Source organism: Littorina saxatilis, linkage group LG8 (assembly GCF_037325665.1).
Source record: "Littorina saxatilis isolate snail1 linkage group LG8, US_GU_Lsax_2.0, whole genome shotgun sequence".
NCBI classification, from domain to species: Eukaryota; Metazoa; Mollusca; class Gastropoda; order Littorinimorpha; family Littorinidae; genus Littorina; species Littorina saxatilis.
Window position 1 is genome coordinate 66,355,951 of NC_090252.1, and position 21,518 is coordinate 66,377,468.

At 39.7% G+C, this 21,518-nt stretch overlaps 1 protein-coding gene and 2 long non-coding RNA genes across 3 annotated transcripts in view; all 3 read left to right on the forward strand.

The window, feature by feature from the left end:
• Nucleotides 1-21,518, forward strand: part of LOC138974202 (uncharacterized) — a 39,276-nt gene that overhangs the window by 1,588 nt on the left and 16,170 nt on the right. The window contains exons 2-3 of the mRNA XM_070346917.1: nucleotides 1,222-1,470; nucleotides 2,011-2,277. Coding sequence (XP_070203018.1) covers nucleotides 1,222-1,470; nucleotides 2,011-2,277 — 516 coding nt within the window. The remainder of the gene's footprint in view (nucleotides 1-1,221; nucleotides 1,471-2,010; nucleotides 2,278-21,518) is intronic.
• Nucleotides 7,467-9,896, forward strand: LOC138972443 (uncharacterized). Its single transcript, XR_011457614.1, has 4 exons — nucleotides 7,467-7,587; nucleotides 8,156-8,260; nucleotides 8,625-8,744; nucleotides 9,127-9,896. It is a non-coding gene; the product is annotated as an uncharacterized lncRNA (long non-coding RNA).
• LOC138974200 (uncharacterized) lies at nucleotides 10,734-18,888 on the forward strand. Its single transcript, XR_011458342.1, has 2 exons — nucleotides 10,734-13,556; nucleotides 15,523-18,888. It is a non-coding gene; the product is annotated as an uncharacterized lncRNA (long non-coding RNA).

Sequence of the window (21,518 nt, forward strand, 5' to 3'; positions counted from 1 at the left end):
TGGAATCAGGAACCAACAAGGAATAAGATGAAAGTGTTTTTCAATTGATTTCGAAAAATAAAATTTGATAATAATTTTTATATATTTAATTTGCAGAGCTTGTTTTTAATCCGAATATAACATATTTATATGTTTTTGGAATTAGCAAATGATGGAGAATAAGATAAACGTAAATTTGGATCGTTTTATAAATTTTTTTTTTTTTTTACAATTTTCAGATTTTTAATGACCAAAGTCATTAATTAATTTTTAAGCCACCAAGCTGAAATGCAATACCGAAGTCCGGGCTTTGTCGAAGATTACTTGACCAAAATTTCAACCAATTTGGTTGAAAAATGAGGGCGTGACAGTGCCGCCTCAACTTTCACGAAAAGCCGGATATGACGTCATCAAAGACATTTATCCAAAAAATGAAAGAAACGTTCGGGGATTTCATACCCAGGAACTCTCATGTCAAATTTCATAAAGATCGGTCCAGTAGTTTAGTCTGAATCGCTCTACACACACACACACACACAGACACACAGACACACAGACACACGCACACACACCACGACCCTCGTTTCGATTCCCCCTCGATGTTAAAATATTTAGTCAAAACTTGACTAAATATAAAAAAAAAGCTTTGTTCTTTGATTGAGCTTACTATAATATTTTAAGTTTAAAATGTTCCCTTGTCTGTGAAATGTGTCAAGCGATAAACAAAAACTATTGCTGATCTAACCTTTACAATAGTAAAACAGGTCATCTGAAATAAGACCCGGTTGAACAAAGCTTTCCTTTCTTCTATAATACACTTCACCGTGCACACACAGTACTGAAGAGCACATTAGCAACAGATGAAACCACAATGGCGGCATCTTTACTCCCACGATCACTTCGGAGATCATGTGGTCATCGGTAATAGAACCGTTATTCTGAATATTTTGACTCTTAGCCAATGACTAAACATGTCTGAAAACAATTATCACATTTGCATGGCAGCTCATGTTGATCTCAATTTTTAACATATCTACTATCACTTGCTAAGAGTCGGTATACTAGACATATTTCTTACCAGAGTTTTTCTGTGATGATGCTAATGGATTTTCTAAAATAATCAATAGTCTTTGTGGGTTTTTTCTCTCACTGAAATCAGATTTACATTCATTGTTCTTGTTCTTTGGCGGGTCCGACGGACTATCGAAATACACTATATTACTATATTTAATGTCTCATTAGTCTCAACGACGCCACAATGCAACAGCGACAGTAACCTCGAAGGCATGACAGTTGAAGGCGAGCTTCTCAACTGTACCTGTGGATCTCCAGACGCTGCAAACTCAACTTTCTCCTGGCCTGGGCATTCCAGCGGGCCTACTCTGCTAGTGCCCAATGTTAGGCGTGAGCAGAATGGTACAAACTACACCTGCCTGAATCAGACCGAAGGAATGAACAATGAAACAGCAATCTACACACTGCAAGTTGCTTGTGAGTAAACCTGTGACTCATATATTAATCGCCTACATGGAAATTGCAAATCGTTTGATGATCTTTAGCTATGTATACTCAATACATGAATGAGCCCTAGCTCCATTTGTTTAATTGATTGTATTCTTTCTTTCTTTCTTTATTTGGTGTTTAACGTCGTTTTCAACCATTCAAGGTTATATCGCGACGGGATTGATTGTATACCTCATTGTTATTTGTTATTATTTGAATAAAAAAAAACCCACCTGTTTAAACCAAACCAAGAATGAGCTGTAAGCACCTAATCAGTTAATGGAGTTCAACCGGACAACCAACAAGTTAGAAATGTGTATGTAATAAGAAGTATTTTTACTTCTGCATCTGTCTGAGTGTGTGTGTGTGTGTGTGTGTGTGTGTGTGTGTGTGTGTGTGTGTGTGTGTTTGTGTGTGTGTGTGCGTACGTGCGTGTATGTGTGCGTGCGTGCGTGTGTGGATGCGTGCGTGTGTTTGCTTGTTTGTTTGTGTGTGTGTGGGTACATTTCTGTTTTATCTGTCTTCAAGATGGGCCTTCTGACAACGACACTGTCATCGAGGGACCGTCGTCCTTTGCTACCGATGGGACTAAGAATCTGACCTTGACCTGCACGGCAAAGAATGTGAACCCGAGTCCTGTGTATGCCTGGCCAAATGTAAACATGTGTGCAAATGCAACGAACAAATGCACTTTCAAGCCCAGCCTCATAGACCATGACAGGGAAGTGTTTTGTTATGCAACGAATACAGTTCTGCGGAAAACTGGCACCGCAATTTACAAGATGAACATTGTCAGTGAGTATGCCCTAGAATTGTATCAGTCGTATCAGATATGATAGAGTAAAATTCATTATCACAGATCTATTATGAAGAATTATAACTTAAAACTGAAGAAAACAATATTGCTGTGCACTGTGGGAGTTTTCTCAGGTCTGTTTGGCGCATTCTCAGTAAACGAAAGTTAATGCATGTATAATGATTGATGCTATTGATTTATAAATTAATTCAGTCTTTGAGTCGTTCCTGACCTCAGGTCAAAATGAGTTCGGCTCATTCTCTCCCTGACAGGATGCCTTAAGTTTCCTTGTCTGGCAAGTTTTATTTTAGACAGTTTCAAGCGAGCTATTTTTCGCGGATGTATTATTTTACTGTGGAAACAACTCTAAATATGGCATAAGTGTCACGTGATAATCAACTGTTTGGTTTCTGCCCTCGCTGGAGCAGACGATATTTTGGACAGTGATGCAACCATATATTACGGTCTCCTTCCGGCAGCAGTCACAAAATTTCGACTTATTTTGACCTTAAAACGATGTCTTTATCATAACTGTGAAGAACAGAACGGAGATGACTGTCGAAGTCGGCCAATCTGCAATCATTTTCGTCTCTCGAACACTGCTCATGAACAACATATTCGTCGCTGTCGTGTGCTAACCGTACAACTGCAGAATCAGTGATTTTACAGGAGCCTCAAAAAACGCGTTGTCGACGGCTGCAACTTCATCCCACAAAATCTGACTGAAGTTACACGGTTAGAGTCAAGAGAGAGAGCTAACCGTGTAAGTGGTACATAATAATGTGATAATATGTCAAGAGAGAGAGAGCCTAACCGTGTGCTCCGTCCCGCCTGCTCGCGTCTCTCATGCACATACACGGTTAGCGTTTACAACATGTGACAAATTAGAGCATTTCCATTGGTCGCAGACACAAGATATTTATAGAAGACATGTGTGAAGTCTGTGATTAGGGTTTGAGATGAAAAAACAGTTTTGTCATATTTTGTCAGTTACACGGTTAGCGCACGACAGCTATGGGAGATCACTCTGTATTCTTCTTTTGATAGATTCGCGTAGGACTTTCGCGTCCGGTCAGAGAGACAACTGGCGATAGCCGTGGAGCGAGGATTATCAGAATGGCATTTAACTTCATTAGTTCCAAATTATCAATTACGTTTTATTTTACTATTTAGAGATTATAGCCTACTGTCGCGACCAACCTGATAGGTAGGACCTTAACTTCTCACACAGAAGGAGTCAGGAACTCAATTGGTAAAGTTCAACAAAACGAAGACTTTATTGCTGCTAGAAAATAAAGGATGAGTGGATGAGAATGAAAGGATGTTGATGAAATGATGGGGGAAAGAACAGGAACTGCTGGGCTCTGCTCTGCTGCTGCACAAAGAAAGTTAGTGATGATGATGATGATTGATGATCAGGAATGAAGGGGGGCGGCAATGATGATGAGGCAAAACATCATGTCAACACAATTGCACATCAACATACATGTGACTATGGCAACGACATACATATGGCCACGCACACATGTGAGAAAGCAAAAATAAACAACACAACTGTCACTTTTGTCAATGAAATACTAAGGTAGCTGAATGTGCGTCAATGCCACACGTACGGCCTTAAAGGTAAGTGCAAACGTGTTCTTCACCCACGTATCTACGCCGAACTTGGGTTATAAACCCTCGAGCAATGACTGGCGCTTGTTCAAGCTAGAACGACATGTGAAAGTTACTTCCCTTTAAATCAGCCAAGATGCGAATGGTGAGTGTGACGAACGCCAATTAGATGCTTGCGCTGATGACACGGAGTGAGTGCGAAGATGATGATCTCCCCTGCCTACCCCCTTACTGCAAGCGTTGAGCAGTAACGTTGAAAGAGGTTAGACAGATGAACAGAGGATGAAACATCTCCCCTTCCTTCTACCCCTTTACTGCAGGCGTTGAGCAGTACCGACGAAGGGGGAAAGAGGAAGACGAATAGACACGATGTAGATATCTCCCCCTCCTTCGACCCCTGTCTGCAAGCGTTGGGCAGAACTGATGAAGGGGGAAAGAGGAAGACGAACAGACACTGACTATAGATGATGGCCTCCCCTGACCCAGTGCGCTGAGAACGACGAACAGCCTGCACTGTCAGGGAAGCAGTGACGGCGATGATGACAGACGAGTAGATGACGACAGATGACAAGACGATGTCGGTGCCAGGGTGGGTGGCGATGACGATGGATGATGGCGACAGCGAGGACGGCCAACGACGGGCAGCGGGACTCCAGACGACAATCTCGCCCTTGTGATGAAGCTCCACGCAGGCACCCCTTTCAGTTGCAGATGAGGCCGTGCTCGACAAATAAATGAAAGAAAAACACAGGCCTACAAGGCCATAATTAGAACACATGGTACTCAAATGCGAAATGATTCACAAGGCAAAAAGAGTTTATCCAACAAACAAAACAGAGGTCACTCCATAATATTTACACAAAAGCGAACTGCAGTGTGTGACCAAAAATCAACCTTACTGTCACTTGCAAGTCTTGCAACTTTAGACTCATTTCACAAATTCATGTAACATTTTCCAACCAGAAAAACACGCTTATTTCAGAGCATGGAATGATAACCAAAATGAGCGTGAATGACAATGAAGGGGGAATGAAATAAAGTGAAAAGGCCATGAGCTAAATTCTACCTCCCTTTTACCACCCTCCACCCGACCTACAACACAAACTAGAGACCAAAACACGTGGAAAACAGAAGACATTTACACGCACAAAAATACTCACATGGAAGAACCTCTATCCTTCCCCTGGTGAATATTTCCCTTTTCACGGCAAAGCCGACGTCAACAATAATGTTGAAAACTTGACCGGGTTGACATGAGTCACACCACGTACTTGGGCCGACAGCAGTCGCGCCACATTCCAGAACACACAATCGAGGTGTTACTGCTTCCAAAGTTCTTTGGCTTCTGCCCCGAATCCAATTCAGCGATGAGCGCAGACGACGGGTGAGCGCTAGCGACGCACCAAATTCACGTGCTCCCCGCAATGCGGTCACGAACACGGACACACTACACACCGCGGCTGGCGGTTTGTCGATTTCGAAACTACCTGCACCCCATCTCGCGACATGTTCAGGGGCGACAATAGTTTCCGCATGATTCTACTGAACACAGCTCCGGCCGTCTTGAGCCCAAATGGCATCACTAACCACTGAAATTGACCCTCAGGGGTCGTGAACGCTGTCTTGGGACGATCCTGCTCCTTCATGGGCACCTGCCAGTACCCTTTAGACAGGTCGATTTTACTCAGGTACTTAAAATACAACAACATAAAAAAAACATAAAAAGATAACAACTGATTCACATCCATGACCAATGTCTCTGGTTATAAATGTAACAAAAATGCCTTCTGGGCTTGTATGGGTCTTCGTGACGAATTTGTAACAGGTTAAAAAAAATGATTGAATGGAGAAACAAATTAAACAGAACAACTCGTTGACAGCTATAGAATATGGATAAAAATCAGTTGGTGGGGAAGTTTTCAGGGCATCCTCATTTAGACTACCTTTGTGGACACCACCCGCTCAAAATGGTAGGAGAAGTTCGAGTCGCTATGGAAGGGAAATTACTCTTACCACACTTTGGTGACTTGGGTCTACTTTCGTTTTCTTACAACCGGTCTTGCAACAACGCATTTGTGCTGCTCGGGACCAGAGATTTGCTTTCGTACAACCGGACTTTTATACATCCGATTTTCATACAACCGGAAAATTCTAAGTAATAACAAAGAGTAGCTTCTGCCGGGACCCTGCCTACCCCTTTCATACATCCAGACTTTCATACATCCGGTGTTTTATACATCCGGTCTATACTGTAAAAAAAAAAAAAAAAAAATGTTTGTTCATGCTCACATAATGCCTCATATTAATTTTGCTTCAAAATTGTGGGATGGCTGCAGTGATGTTCACTTGTTGATACTCAATTCTTTGTACTGTCCTGCTGCTAAGCTTCATATATCCTGCATGAATCGCACATGTCTACAGAAATGAAGTTAAACAGCCTTAAATTCCTTCCCCTCAAAACCCATCTTGCATACAATAAGGCTGTCTTTATATTTAAAATAGTTCATGGTGATGTGCACAAATATGTGCAATCGTATTTTACACACGTTACGAAGAGGTATGGGTCTCAAAATGCACTCCCAACACTTCCTCGTATATATCTTTATAAATCAAGCTTTGCCCTTTCAGGATCATCTCTGTGAAACTCTGCACCAATTGGAATCAAATGATCCACATCTTTAAAAGGCAGGTGCACACACACCTAATGACAATCTAAACTGCCCCCTAGCTGAAATCTAGTTTTTATGGAGTATTCTGATTATGTATGCAATGTGCTCTTAAGTTTTTTAAAAAAATTGTATTTGCAGGCGTAGTGAATCTGAATGCGTACTTCATTGACCCCCTATCCCTTCTTCTTGAATATAAATTGCCTTTTAATGGCACCGTTTAACGATGCATAGCTGCGAGCTATGTTTTGTTTTTTGATTGGTTTTGTTTTAGACTTGTCGTCTGCTGACATTATGTTGAAAGGACAGATTGGAAGATTAGGCTAAGCCTAAAACCTTTACCCTTGTGTAATACAGTTCTGAGTTATCTCTCTCTCTCTCTCTTTCTCTCTCTCTCTCTCTCTCTCTCTCTCTCTCTCTCTCTCTCTCTCTCTCTCTCTCTCGCCCCTGCATCAGACCTGCTGTTTGTGACAAATTCACGGTAAGATTTAGAACAGACTTTGAAACCATGACCTGGTACTTTTCAAAAGGAACCTTAAAAACAACGGACAAAAACACGGGGGCTGCTATACATCAGGATAATGTTGTCAACAAAGTACAGCTAGGCACATGATGTTGTGTTCAAAATATAGCCTGGTGAAAGCTATTTTTAGTTAATGGCCAGTCCACCAATCAAACAAACAAATGAGCAAATAAAGAAAAGAAGGAAGAAATAAAGAAATGCACAAACGAACACACAAACAAACACATAAAGACGCATATGCGGACGTTTTTTGTTATCCCTCATGGACACCTATGAAGACGACATAAATGCACTGACACTGAGAAGTATCTTTGGCTCGTGTGATACTCAATTAAACTATGTAAAGCTTTGCTAAGATATTTTGAAATTGACATTGATTGTTACAGTGACACCTGAAACGTCTTCGACCAGTTTTTCCACAGGAGCAATAATTGGTGTTGTCCTTGGTGTGATTGCTGTTGTTGTTATCATTGTCGCCGTCGTCTTCGTGATCAGAAGAAAGAAGGGTATGGATGTTTTTGTTTTCTTTTTTCAGCATCCAAAGTGTCTTTTTTTCAACCTCGTATTTTGCTACTGTAGGTGCAAACATTAACAAATACATGTACCAGCTAGTCTGTAGTACTGTAGTACACTTTCTTTGCATAATAATGAGAAACATTATCATATTTCAGTGTAAAGAACAAATTGCAAGCAGTCAAATAGTGCAAACACCTGACAAGACAGTTATTGAGGTGTGTTTTTTCTCCGGACATGTTATTCTAGTTTTAAAATTAAATACCCCTACTACTTCTGGTACTTGTATTACAACGACTATTACTACTTCTACTATAACTACCTCAACGTATCATCAACATCATCATCATCATCATCATCATCATCATCATCATCATCATCATCATCATCATCATCATCATCATCATCATCATCAACATCAGCAGCAGCAGCAGCAGCAGCGGCAGCAGCAACAGCAACAGCAACAGCAGAATAATCATTACCATCGAAGGGTTGGTTTTATTTTATTTACTCGTTGTTGTTGCAGATGCCAAATTTATATCGTTGTTGTTGTTTTTCCAGTGAAAAGTAACAGAAACAAAAGGCCCGGCAGAGAAAACAGCCAACACGATGCTCAACAGAACATAGACGACAGCGTTGCCAACAACACTTCTGGGGCAGTAGGATGTAGAGATCACTTTCTTTGTTTACCTTTTGTTTCATTGTTTCTTTGGTGTCTTTTCTTGAGTCTGTAACTTGGCAGTTTGTCATGAACTTGTGTTTATATTCATTGTTACTGTTGTTGTTGTTCTTGTTGTTGTTGTTGTTCTTGTGCTTGTTTTGCTTGATGTCTTATGCTAAGAGGAACGGAAATGCGAAGACCCTGTCGTTAAGGCAAGGCTGCAAAAAAAGACGCACACGAGTTTAAACCTTTTTGGTCTTATAAATGTTGTGTTCTACCTCAAGTGCCAAACGCCAATAATGTGTTAACATTTCAGATATATAGCTAAATGTCAATACGATAATACATTCATTCCTGTCACACTTTCAGGGAACAATCCTTCGTTTGGAGCCTTCGAGTCGCTTCAGTCGGGTGACATCGGCCTTACGTCCGTTTATTCCCAACTTCCTTCAGAATATGGCAACGCTGCAGCTACAGCAGACGATTCAGGTGTTTGTTTATTGCCGTTCCATCTATTTTTCTTCTTACTTCTCAACTTCCTGTTTCTCCTCCTCACTGACTTAAACATCTTCTTTAACACGAAACAGACAAACAGAAAGAACAAACGCATACAAACAACCAACCAAATAACAAACAAATAAACAAACAAACAACGTACCTAAGCTGCTGGCGACAAGTGAAGACGTTTTTGTTGTTGTTATTTTCGTTTTTCGTTAAAACAGTAACATATCATTGAAATACATCACTCCTAAAAAGTGCAGATGTCCATGTAACGGACTGATAAATAAATCCCTCATTAATTTTAGTTAGCGTTATCACAAAGACAATGCGTGTGTGATGAACAACATTTGTTTGTTTTCTTTTTCTTTAGGTCGTCTGTAAATGCTGGTACCCGAGGTTTACAGGAATCACCAGGAAATTCCCTGCAACGGGGAGCTAAAGACTATTGACGTGAATAACAACTACACATACAAACACAAAAGCATGTGTACCCTTTCAATCAAATTTCAGGTAGTCATACATAAAATGGTTGCCGTTCAGTTCACTTTATTGGAGTGAACAATGCTATGTGCAAGCGATCATAAATTGTGCTTACATTTGCACTAATGCAATTGTTAAACGAAACAAACAACGAAAAACACAATAACAGAAATCAAGAGAAACATTTACGTTTCCTGTGGGAAACATTTTTGGTTTAAAAGGTTTGAAAGACAAAATGAGTTATTGTTGTATGTCTTTCAAATGATCCCTCTTTCACCTTTCCGGTAGTATACGCGCAAGGTTGATTTAAAAAAAAAAGTATCTCCCTTCCACCGTTCCAATTTGGTTGTATGCGCTAAAATTAGTATACAATTGTATATTCCTGGAAGGAAACATACTAGATGTAACATAAACACGAATACAGTTCAACACTTTCAAATCATCTTCTTTATATCTTCATACAACTCACAGTTAATAAATTACAACTTACGCTTAAAAAGTGGGAAAGCCTAGCAAAGATAATTATCCGAAACCACCAAGACAGTATAGTATATCAGAACAAAATGTTGGGGTCGTGGAGGGTGGGAGGTACACGAGTGTCCTCATGCATTGTCAATATGTGTATAGACAAGTGTCGTTTTCCAGTTGTGTTAAAACAGGCACAAATGATTCCCTATCCTTAGCGGATTATGACTTTATTCAGTTATTCTGCAGAAAAGACAAATACTGGAGAAAAACCGTTCTTTCCTGCAGCATTTCTGCATAATGTCATCTTTCGCCGAAGCAGCGTTTTTTTTCTGCAGCAAAACATTTTACTGGAGTAAAATTGAAATCAAGAATGCTGCAGTAAAACGGTGCTGTTGTTTTACTGCAGAAAACCTGTTTACATTTTTTCTGCAGCATTTTGTACTGGCTCTTGGCGGATTATGACATTATTCAGTTATTCTGGAGAAAAACCGAAATGCTGGAGAAAAACTGTCTTTTCTGCAGCATTTCTGCATAATGTCATCTTTCGCCGAAGCAACGTTTTTTTTACTGCAGTAAAACAGTTTTTCTGAAGCATAATGTTTACTTGGTTTTCTGCAGCATTATTGCGATTAACTTTTTCTTCAGAATAGTCTGTGACAGTTTTTCTGGAGAAAAACGAACGACCTTGTAAAGTAGCGTTTGTATTCGTCGCCCCCTGGGATTCGTGTCACGCACAACTATTGGTAATTCTGGATGAGTCCATCTCTCGACAGAGGGAGGCTCGCGTGCTCCAACATTATAATGAACCAGTACAAAATGCTGCAGAAAAAGTGTAAACAGGTTTTCTGCAGTAAAACAACAGCACCGTTTTACTGCAGCATTTTTGATTTTAATTTTACTGCAGTAAAATGTTTTGCTCCAGAAAAACCCGTTGCTTCGGCGAAAGATGACATTATGCAGAAATGCTGCAGAAACAAACAGTTTTTCTCCAGCATTTCTGTTTTTCTGCAGAATAACTGAATAAAGTCATAATCCGCTAAGGATAGTTCCCCTCGTCAAATGCCATCTCTTTGAATCAGGGATCAGGTCGAATCCCTTGAACAACAGACTTATATATATATATATATATATTATACTACCCGCAATACAAATACAATCTAGGCAGATAGGTTTAGGAGCAGATCTTTGTAATAAGACCGTTATTTGTACTACCAGTTGAATGAATGGAAAGGCTTTCCATTTCCCCACAACATTCAACAAACATAATATAATGAGGTTACATAAGGCATTATCGCATTTTTACTGATCACATGACAAAAACAGCTGTTGTCATTGGTAAACTAGGAACTGTATATCAATTGATATCGCGCAGGAAGTTCCCAGTGAATTTGATATCGTGCAGGAAGTAGTTTATCAATTTTAATTTTGAAGAAACAAATCTCACCCAACAAATGTCTCCCTTTTTTTAAATCACAGATTTATAAAAGGAAAGTAATTGCATCAGAAAGATCAAGCTGTGCAATGAATAACAACAAACTTTTCTCACCTAGCTTTAACAGAGAAGTAGTAGAAAAGAATGTTACAGTCTTACCGACTGAGGTGGGTGGAACAGCCATAAACAAAGCTGACCTTGAAAGTACCAGTACTCAGACAAATGTGAGATATCTTGCAGTGTTTCAGCGCACATCACTCACAAAAAGGAAGAAAATGAGCAGCCGATTTAAACAGTTCGCACCTACATGAACCATTGTGCACCCTTCTTAGTCGTAGCCATATAACATCAACCGAAAAACCCTCAGCATCTTTCACACAGTCACAGTGCCGTCGAAGGACGCCATTTTGGATGCGTCGTCTGCACTCAGCGGTACTGAGCTTCGACAACGTTATTATGCAGTCCGTCGACACCGACAAATACCTGGAAGCGTTCTTGGGCACATAAACTGAGCCAGAGGACTTCACTGACACTGTCGCACAGTCAATAAGTCTACGACTGATGAAGTAACTGGGACATTCTTCGCTGTTCCTTCCAACTCCACTGAACTTGTTAGCCTTTGTGATCTGTTTCGACCGTATATTTTTGTTCTTTTTTTCTTTTTAAATACCTTATTAATTTTTGTCTGAGAAAAAGAAACAGTTACTAAAAAATAAAAGTAAGAGCAGCAAAGTTGCGAAAGCAGGAAAAGACAATCCAACATTTCCAACATTAGATACATGGCAGTAGCCTCCCTTGCGTTTGTCTGACTTCTTCAGACTCGGGTTAATGGTTCCTACTGTTCCGAAATCGTTTGCGATAAAATCGTTATCGTTAGATTTGACTGTGATATCAAAATGTTTCAGTCTGAATGTCTCGAAAGGCTGAATCATAGGGCCTATCAGATGTCGGCTTACGCCTCGATCTGATATGATTTCAGCTATCTCGACATTCAGACTGATAAATGTTGATATCACAGTCAAATCTAACGATAACTAATATTGTCATCATTTTCACGAGTTTTCATTCACAAGCACCTGGGAAATAAATCTCATGTTCCCCAGGCAATAAATCCCCGGTTACCATAGTTGCAGGAAGCAGGATATACATGGATAATCAAAAGCAAACCCAATAGAAACGCTCGGGGATTCTTCGGCTCTTTTCATTGGTGTTTCCCCAGACCTAAACAGACGACACGACACTGCTTTGCAAAGTTCCAAAAACGAACTGGCAAACTGGCAAAAGTAAACAAAAAAACAACTACTTCATGAAAGGTCATAGATTCATCAAAAACAAATGTAACCTAGCGATATGTTTTGTCTTCTTACAGAGTCATGGAGTGCGTGTATCTGTGTTTCGATACAATCAATCAATATGAAGCTTATATAGCGCGTATTCCGTGGGTACAGTTCAAGAGAGGGGCTCTGGCGAAGCTCAAGCGGCAGGGCGTTCCAGACGGAGAGGCCCGCGGATACACAGACGTTCGGAGAAACACGAACGTCAAGTTCAAGTAAAACGACCCCTGACACACATTTTGACCCGTGCACAAGACGTTGTATCGATAAACGAAGCCCAAATAAGAAACAATAATAAAAGCAAAGAAAATAGCAACAAGATATGCAAACATCTAACAAAGCCGAGCAAGCAGAATGACAGGTCTAATGAAAAACAAAGAGGTACTGAGTCGAAAACAAGATCGCGAATCTTTCCTTCGCTGCACGACGCAAATCTTCTGTGACCTTTGACCAAACGTAGCTTCCACATTCGATCACTCAGCTTAATATTTACAACAGAAAGCCGAGGGGGTGGAATACCGAGATGAACCTACAGAACTGTGCATCCTCAAACCTGACATATTCATCCCAACATTTAATGAACTCAAAAACACAGAAAGTTGCTTTCACACGCCAGCTTTGATTGCCAGTGGTTATCAAACCGGGACTCGTGTGGTTATCAGCACGGAACCCGTGTTTCAAAGCATAGCTCCCTGGGTTGATTGTGCACTTATTTTCTCACTACCAAAATGATGACAAAAATGATGACTCGGGGGGCATGTCGACTTTTGTTTCATATTTATTGACCGCGGCCTTCGGCCTTGGTCAATAAATATGAAACAAAAGACGATATGCTCCCCCTCGGACCGACACAAAAGCTGGTCTGTACATTAAAACCTTCAACACAAACACCCCTCAAAATCACATTCACAAATGCAAGGTTCCCGTGTTATAATCAACAACAAAGTCAAAATCTTCTGAACAGAACACGTTTTGTATGTCACTGGAAAGAACAAAGAAATGTGAATGGTGCTATACTGAATGAAAGAGTGTGACATGAAGTTCTTGTACATCATTGTAAAGAGTGTGAATGACGTTTTAGTTTTAGTCTACCAGCAAGCCTTCTATGTCATGTATGAAACCTGGAAATGTCTGTTCCTGTAAACTTTTATGACGGAAATGTAATCTATAGGGTATGTAGAGTCAAATTAGCTTGGTTGCATAAAGATGCACTTTGGGAAATTCTCACAATCCAAGATGGCCGCCCAACGGTCATCTTGAAGATGGTCAATATATATTTTTTGATCCAGATGGGCTAAAGAGTCGTGTAATACCTCAATATAGGGGTTTTTGATGTCAGCGAGTTCATTTCTGAGGTTGGTTTGTCAATCCTGTCAACAAAATCCAAGATGGCCGCCAAGATGGCCGTCAAAATATTTAAAAACACATTTCTCGCCATATCTGGGTTTCTAAAGCAGCTAGATTCATGATCTTAGTGCTGACCATGTTTCCAAAGGCTGGGAAGCCGTTCTGATATCACCCAGATGCAAGATGGCAGGTAAACGTCATTCACGCTCAAATCAATGTCACACAAAAATAAGGAAAACGCCATATTGTTTGTCTTTTATCTGAAAGAACATGTTAGCATCCAGTTAAAAGAGGCAACTTTCAGAAAAGCCGATGGGTCTCGATGGTGGGGATGGACAGAAGGAGAGCAAGCACAAAGAGGAAGGTAAAAGAAGACGAGCGATGGACGCAGCAGACCGGACGAAGATTGCAGAGGAACTGCAGAAGCACTCGCACCCTCTCATTGTTGAGTCCACTGACCTGTACAACATCGTCAACGGGCAGATCGCGCCAGCAATAGTAAATGTCCAAGATGCACTGAAGATCGGCAGCACTCAAAGTGAGCAGTTCGCCGCTTCGCTTCACGGCACATTCCATGGCCCAATCGAGAGGAAAGTGAAGACCATGCAGGAGATGAAAAAGGTAGTGGTTGTGAAAGACAAGGCCATCTTTGACATTGAAACATTATTCGTACGGCTTCAGATCATTGGGCAACAACGTGGTGTGAAGGCGACAGACATCTTCAAGTACGAGCTCAGTCCCGTACCTCCATCTCTCATCGACGAGTTCGGGTGTTTGAGGAAAGGAGACAAGGCTGTGCTCGTCAAGTGTCTTGGTGTGCCGGTCAACAACGCACCTGCACCAGATGTGGTGCTGGTCGACGCCAGCCAGCTCCTGTACCATGTTGTGTGGCCTGTTGCGGGGACAGCAGGAGATCTTGTCGCGAGTTTCGGCGCTCGACTGAGCCGCTATCCTCCAGCAGCACAGAAACTGGTGTTGTTTGACAGGTACCATGAGAATCACCCAACTGCGAAGGACCACGAGAGGATGAGGAGGGCAGGGGAAGGATCAAAGGACTTTCGTCTGACACCCACAACCCCCCTCCCACACAGAGAAGCTATCATGAAGAACGCCAACAACAAACGCCTCCTCAGCAACATCCTCTGTGGATATCCTCTGCAGAACAACGTGGAGCTTGTCAGCAGTTTCGATTGTCTTGTCACTCATGAGTAGGCGGATGTCACGCTGTGCAGCGTGAATGACGTTTACCTGCCATCTTGGCAGCCATCTTGCATCTGGGTGATATCAGAACGGCTTCCCAGCCTTTGGAAACATGGTCAACACTAAGATCATGAATCTAGCTGCTTTAGAAACCCAGATATGGCGAGAAATGTGTTTTTAGATATTTTGACGGCCATCTTGGCGGCCATCTTGGATTCTGTTGACAGGATTGACAAACCAACCTCAGAAATGAACTCGCTGACATCAAAAACCCCTATATTGAGGTATTACACGACTCTTTAGCCCATCTGGGTCAAAAGTTATATATTGACCATCTTCAAGATGACCGTTGGGCGGCCATCTTGGATTGTGAGAATTTCCCAAAGTGCATCTTTAGGCAACCAAGCTAATTTGACTCTACATACCCTATAGATTACATTTCCGTCATAAAAGTTTACAGGAACAGACATTTCCATGTACTCTTTTTGGCAAGTAGAGTATTTAGATGTCAAGCGCTTAGAGCAAGCCTTTTTAACGAAAGTTTTTGATTTAGCGCTATATAAATGTTCTTATTATTATTATTATTATTATTATTATTATTATTATTATTATTATTATTATTATTATTATTATTATTATTCAAAACAATAGTTTTATTTTCATATATTGTCTAACTTTTTACGTTTTGGCTGAACGGTGTATGTTTCATTCCTATCAGGAGCCACTCAATGTGGTTTTAGAAGTCGTTAAGTGGGTAATAAGACAACAACACTGTACTTTTTATGAACTCTGCATTGCCCTTAAACTTTCGGTGATTTGTGATCACACATGTTGTAAAATATACACGGAATCATTTGAGACAAGAGAAATACTGCTGCGTGACATGCTAGAACAATTTTAGTAATTTCGGTAGGTCTTTGCAGATTAAACAATGTTGTTTATTCTTAAAAATCAATAACAGAACTGCCAGATAACTTCAATTGCATATGTACAGTCTTAATCCGACATGACATATGTGAGGATTTCAACATGAAATTAATTGCATTTTGATGTGAAGCTTTCGTTTCTCTTAACGCCTGATTATTTCTGTTCAGTCTGACACGATTCATCTGTGTTTTCAAAACTCTCTATTTGGCATGTCACATAACAGCTTTGTTAATATCTGAAGTAACTTAAGATTCAATGTGCATCTTACGTAATGTGTTAGCACTTACCTCCGAAAATATGAAGGCAATACATTTGTGAGACATTGTAATGTACCAGTTTGTGTTTGTTTTTACATTTAGTCAAGTTTTGACTAAATATTTTAACATAGAGGGGGAATCGAGACGAGGGTCGTGGTGTATGTGTGTGTGTGTGTGTGTGTGTGTGTGTGTGTGTGTGTGTGTGTGTGTGTGTGTGTGTGTGTGTGTGTGTGTGTGTGTGTGTGTATGTGTGTGTGTGTCTGTCTGTCTGTGCGTGTGTGTGTGTAGAGCGATTCAGACTAAAACTACTGGGCCGATCTTTATGAAATTTGACATGAGAGTTCCTGGGAATGATATCCCCGGATGTTTTTTTCATTTTTTCGATAAATACTTTTGATGACGTCATACCCGGCTTTTTGTAAAAGTTGAGGCGGCACTGTCACACCCTCATTTTTCAATCAAATTGATTAAAAATTTGGCAAAGCAATCTTCGACGAAGGCCGAACTTTGATATTGCATTTCAGCTTGGTGGCTTAAGAACTAATGAATAAGTTTGGTCATTAAAAATCGAAAACTTGTAATTTAATTTTATTTTTTATTAAACGATCCAAAAATAATTTCATCTTATTCTTCGTCATTTTCTGATTCCAAAAACATATACATATGTTATATTTGGATTACAAACAAGCTCTGAAAATTAAAAATATGAAAATTATGATTAAAACAAAATTTCCGGAATCGATTTAAAAACAACTTCATCGTATTCCTTGTCGGTTTCTGATTCCAAAAACATATAGATATATGTTTGGATTACAAACACGCTCAGAAAGTTAAAACGAAGAGAGGTACAGAAAAGCGTGCTATGCAGCACAGCGCAACCACCCCCGCGCTAAACAAGCTCGTTAATTTCACTGCCTTTTCCACGAGCGGCGGACTACGGTCATTGTGAAAAAAATGCAGTGCGTTCAGTTTCGTGCGTGTAGTAATTTCGCCTTACGCGACTTGTTGTTTTGTGTGTGTGTCTACAATCATCCGCTAAAACGACTTCAAACCCGCCTTTTAGCATGCCATGACGTCATTTTAGACAAAGTAGTTGAACATAACTGACTTGTAGTGTTTATTACTATTGTTAACCCTCTTTAGGGCGAGGGATGGTAGTAGAAATTAAAGCAACGACTTTTCTCTTTTATCACTGCCGTTGTAATACATAAAGAATGTTTGTATTGTATCGAATCGTATTGTATTGTTTATCTTATCTGATCGTATCTGATTTTTTCTGGTCTGATCTGATCTGATCTGATCATATCGTATCTGATTTTATCTAATCTTATCTAATATTATCCTCTCTCTCTCTCTCTCTCTCTCTCTCTCTCTCTCTCTCTCTCTCTCTCTCTCTCTCTCTCTCTCTTTCTTTTTATTGATCCCACAAAAGTGATGTCCCACAACACAGTAACACAAAGCCTCATAGTTTAGGATCGCGAGATGCGTTCCTCCCTTGTTGGTTGAAACAAAACATAATTGATGGCGTTATAATTATATGTACACTATTTGATATTTGCGAAATGTTTTCAAGCATAGTGCTTATATTTGCGAATCCTAGGCTTAATATGCCAAAAATAAACACACGATCTTCCTACTTTTCATGATCAATAATTATTTTGCCGTGAATGAGAACATGTTTACTGTTAATCTTTTTTTCTTTTCGAAAATACTTTTTTAATTATACCTGATAAACTGTGTAATAGTGTGCCGATACAGTATAATTATCTTGAATCCAAGTGTTCCTGGTATGCGATAAAAAAAACACTCTTCACACAGAAAACAGGATTTTTTCCAATACTTTGTCTGTATAGAGAATACTACATGGCTTGCTGTGTCGTACCAGGTTTGGTTGCTTTTTTCAAATATTCAACTGCGAGCAAAAGGGAGTTTTTTTAATATTTGTAAAAAGCAATGAATGTAAACGTGGTACTACACAGCAAGCCATGCAGTATTCTGTTTATTCTACAAACTGTACTTACGTACATTTTACTCAAAACGTCCTGCAGTCGAGGCGTACAAATTGAAGACGCTTCTTTTGGAACCTCGATCTCTTCCAAAGCCTCGTGCAATCTTTCACGTCAAAGCAAAGAAACGTCACTTTAGAAAGTGTAGCGTGACGTGTTAGTTAAACAAAACTCTTCCAGGGTAAACAGCAGGCGCAAAAGTGTTTCCATTATGACGTTTGCCTTGGTGACTTTGGCATCATAAGAAGTGAGAAATCAGACTTGCTTGTCATATGTGACCCTCCACCACGGAATGAGTCGCATGTCACCTTTGCATGATTTTCATATTTTTACATTTTCCTAAAGAGTTTGTTATGCTCTATCCAGTGGCGAAAACCGTTTTAGAAAAGAGCGAAAACTGTTTGAATTATAAGCCTGTGACTAAGGTGACCCTCACACTGTTATCAGACAGAACCGCGCGAGGTGACATGCGACTCATTTCGTGGTGGAGGGTCACATATACACACGTGTTGTTTGAACGATATTGTTATCTCATGAGTGGTCTCTCTGACCTATGTAGGATAAAACGTATATTCTTTCTCGTGTAAGCGATCATGTTCAGCAGCCCAGGTGTATACAATAAGATAAAATTAAAGGAAAAGGATTTATTCAAGAAATCCCATGGGGGTAAATAAAAAACAAGTCGCGTAAGGCGAAAATACAATATTTAGTCAAGTAGCTGTCGAACTCACAGAATGAAACTGAACGCAATGCCATTTTTCAGCAGGACCGTATAGGCCTACTCGTAGCATCGTCAGTCCACCGCTCATGGCAAAGGCAGTGAAATTGACAAGAAGAGCGGGGTAGTAGTTGCGCTAAGAAGGATAGCACGCTTTTCTGTACCTCTCTTTGTTTTAACTTTCTGAGCGTGTTTTTAATCCAAACATATCATATCTATATGTTTTTGGAATCAGGAACCGACAAAGAATAAGATGAAAGTGTTTTTAAATTGATTTGGACAATTTAATTTTGATAATAATTTTTATATATTTAATTTTCAGAGCTTGTTTTTAATCCGAATATAACATAATATATTTATATGTTTTTGGAATTAGCAAATGATGGAGAATAAGATGAACTTAAATTTGGATCGTTTTATACATTTTTATTTTTTTTTACAATTTTCAGATTTTTAAAGACCAAAGTCATTAATTAATTTTTAAGCCACCAAGCTGAAATGCAATACCGAAGTCCGGGCTTCGTCGAAGATTACTTGACCAAAATTTCAAGCAATTTGGTTGAAAAATGAGGGCGTGACAGTGCCGCCTCAACTTTCACGAAAAGCCGGATATGACGTCATCAAAGACATTTATCAAAAAAATGAAAAAAACGTTCGGGGATTTCATACCCAGGAACTCTCATGTCAAATTTCATAAAGATCGGTCCAGTAGTTTAGTCTGAATCGCTCTACACACACACACAGACACACACACACACGCACACACGCACACACGCACATACACCACGACCCTCGTTTCGATTTCCCCTCGATGTTAAAATATTTAGTCAAAACTTGACTAAATATAAAAAGGAAAGGAAAAAGAAAACAATTCAAGTTGTTTCATCATATACACAAGCTCATTGATGAGAGAAAAAAAGTAAGAATTTCATAACTCAACAATAGTAACTCACGTGTTATGATTAGATGCATGTGTGCATTAGCTCATGGTTTTTGCTTTGCCATGTTTCCGATTTTGTGTAATTGCACAGTCATGTGCACTATTCGGCCTGCTCTTAAATGAGCCAACCCGCTTTGCGCTCCACTTCAGGAAAGCTATCAGGTCGATTTCAGTGACGGACATTGACTTGTGAACACAAAAAAGACAGGCCGATTCTGGCAAATTAAACAAAAGGTACCACAATTTTTAAAAACAAATTCGAAATGACAGTACCAGCGAGACAGGAAGGTATTCGTTGTAACGTGTGGAACTTGTCCAAGGGGTACCAACACATTGTGTATTGCAACTTGCCTGCGTAGTCTTGTGAAACTGCTTGAGGTGGACTTGTCAAGATAGAAACAGCTCATACATTAGCTGAATTACTGCCTGCACAATCAATTAAGCGTTATTGCACAATAATTCAGACGAGCACGCTTAACTTCGGCATGTGTACGATTCTATTTTTGTTACTTTCTAGATGAAGAAAAATGATGTGTACATGTACTATTTATTTATTTATTTATTTATAAAGGAGATTTCTATATTATGTGTACTTAAGATATTGCCTCTCCCGCTACATTTTGCTTCTTTATTACTGATTTCAATTATTTAAGCATTTGTTTAAAATATATTACAAATGTCGTTCCTAAATTGATAATGATTGTGTGATTTGTTTGTTTTTCTCTGTGTTTGATATATTTTTTGTTTTCGATTACTGTCCTAAAACTTTAGTCTCTCTCTCTCTCTCTCTCTCTCTCTCTCTCTCTCTCTCTCTCTCTCTCTCTCTCTCTCTCTTTCTCTCTCTTTCTCTCTCTTTCTCTCTCTCTCTATCTCTGTCTCTCTCTCTCTCTCCCTCTCTCTCTCTCTCTCTTTCTTTCTATCTCTGTCTATCTGTCTATCTGTCTCTCTCTCTCTTTCTCTCTCTCTCTCTCTCTCTCTCTCTCTCTCTCTCTCTCTCTCTCTCTCTCTCTCCCTCGCTGTCAAATCAAGATAAGATTTTAAAAAGCTTGACAAAAAACGCTCAAGATTATCCAAAACAGCCACACGAATGCAAAATGTAGACTATGTGAACCATACGTAGTAAATGAAGGGATTGCGTATCTGCCGTTCCGATATAGCAAAGTACACGTTATTCGCGTGTTGAACCAAATATGGGGCTTTCAACTATCAAAACGACGGCTCAATGATTGTCTCGATCTGTGTTAAATATCATAATGAGCTAAATACAAAAATGCAAATAACATTAATGTATTGAACTATTATTAACAACAATTATGTTTACCGATATAACGCACACATCTGTGAAGTGTCGGACTGCTACCAAAAGTCATTTTGTTCAAAGAAGAAAAACCCATGCAAGGTTCAAATGAAACGCAATTTCATGCCTGGGAAGGAACAACCCTGGAATGTATCAATACCCTAACACAACTGTTGTGACCTGGTTATGGGCCGGATCGAATGATTCTATGTCAAGACTGCTTGTTTAGGATTAACCCCCTGCGGAAGTCTGTCATACTATTAGTAGTATTTCATTCACTTGTGCCTTGTGTTATCTTTGTCACCTGAAAAATGACTAATAAAGTAATATCATAATGGTTCTGTTAAAAAGCTGTT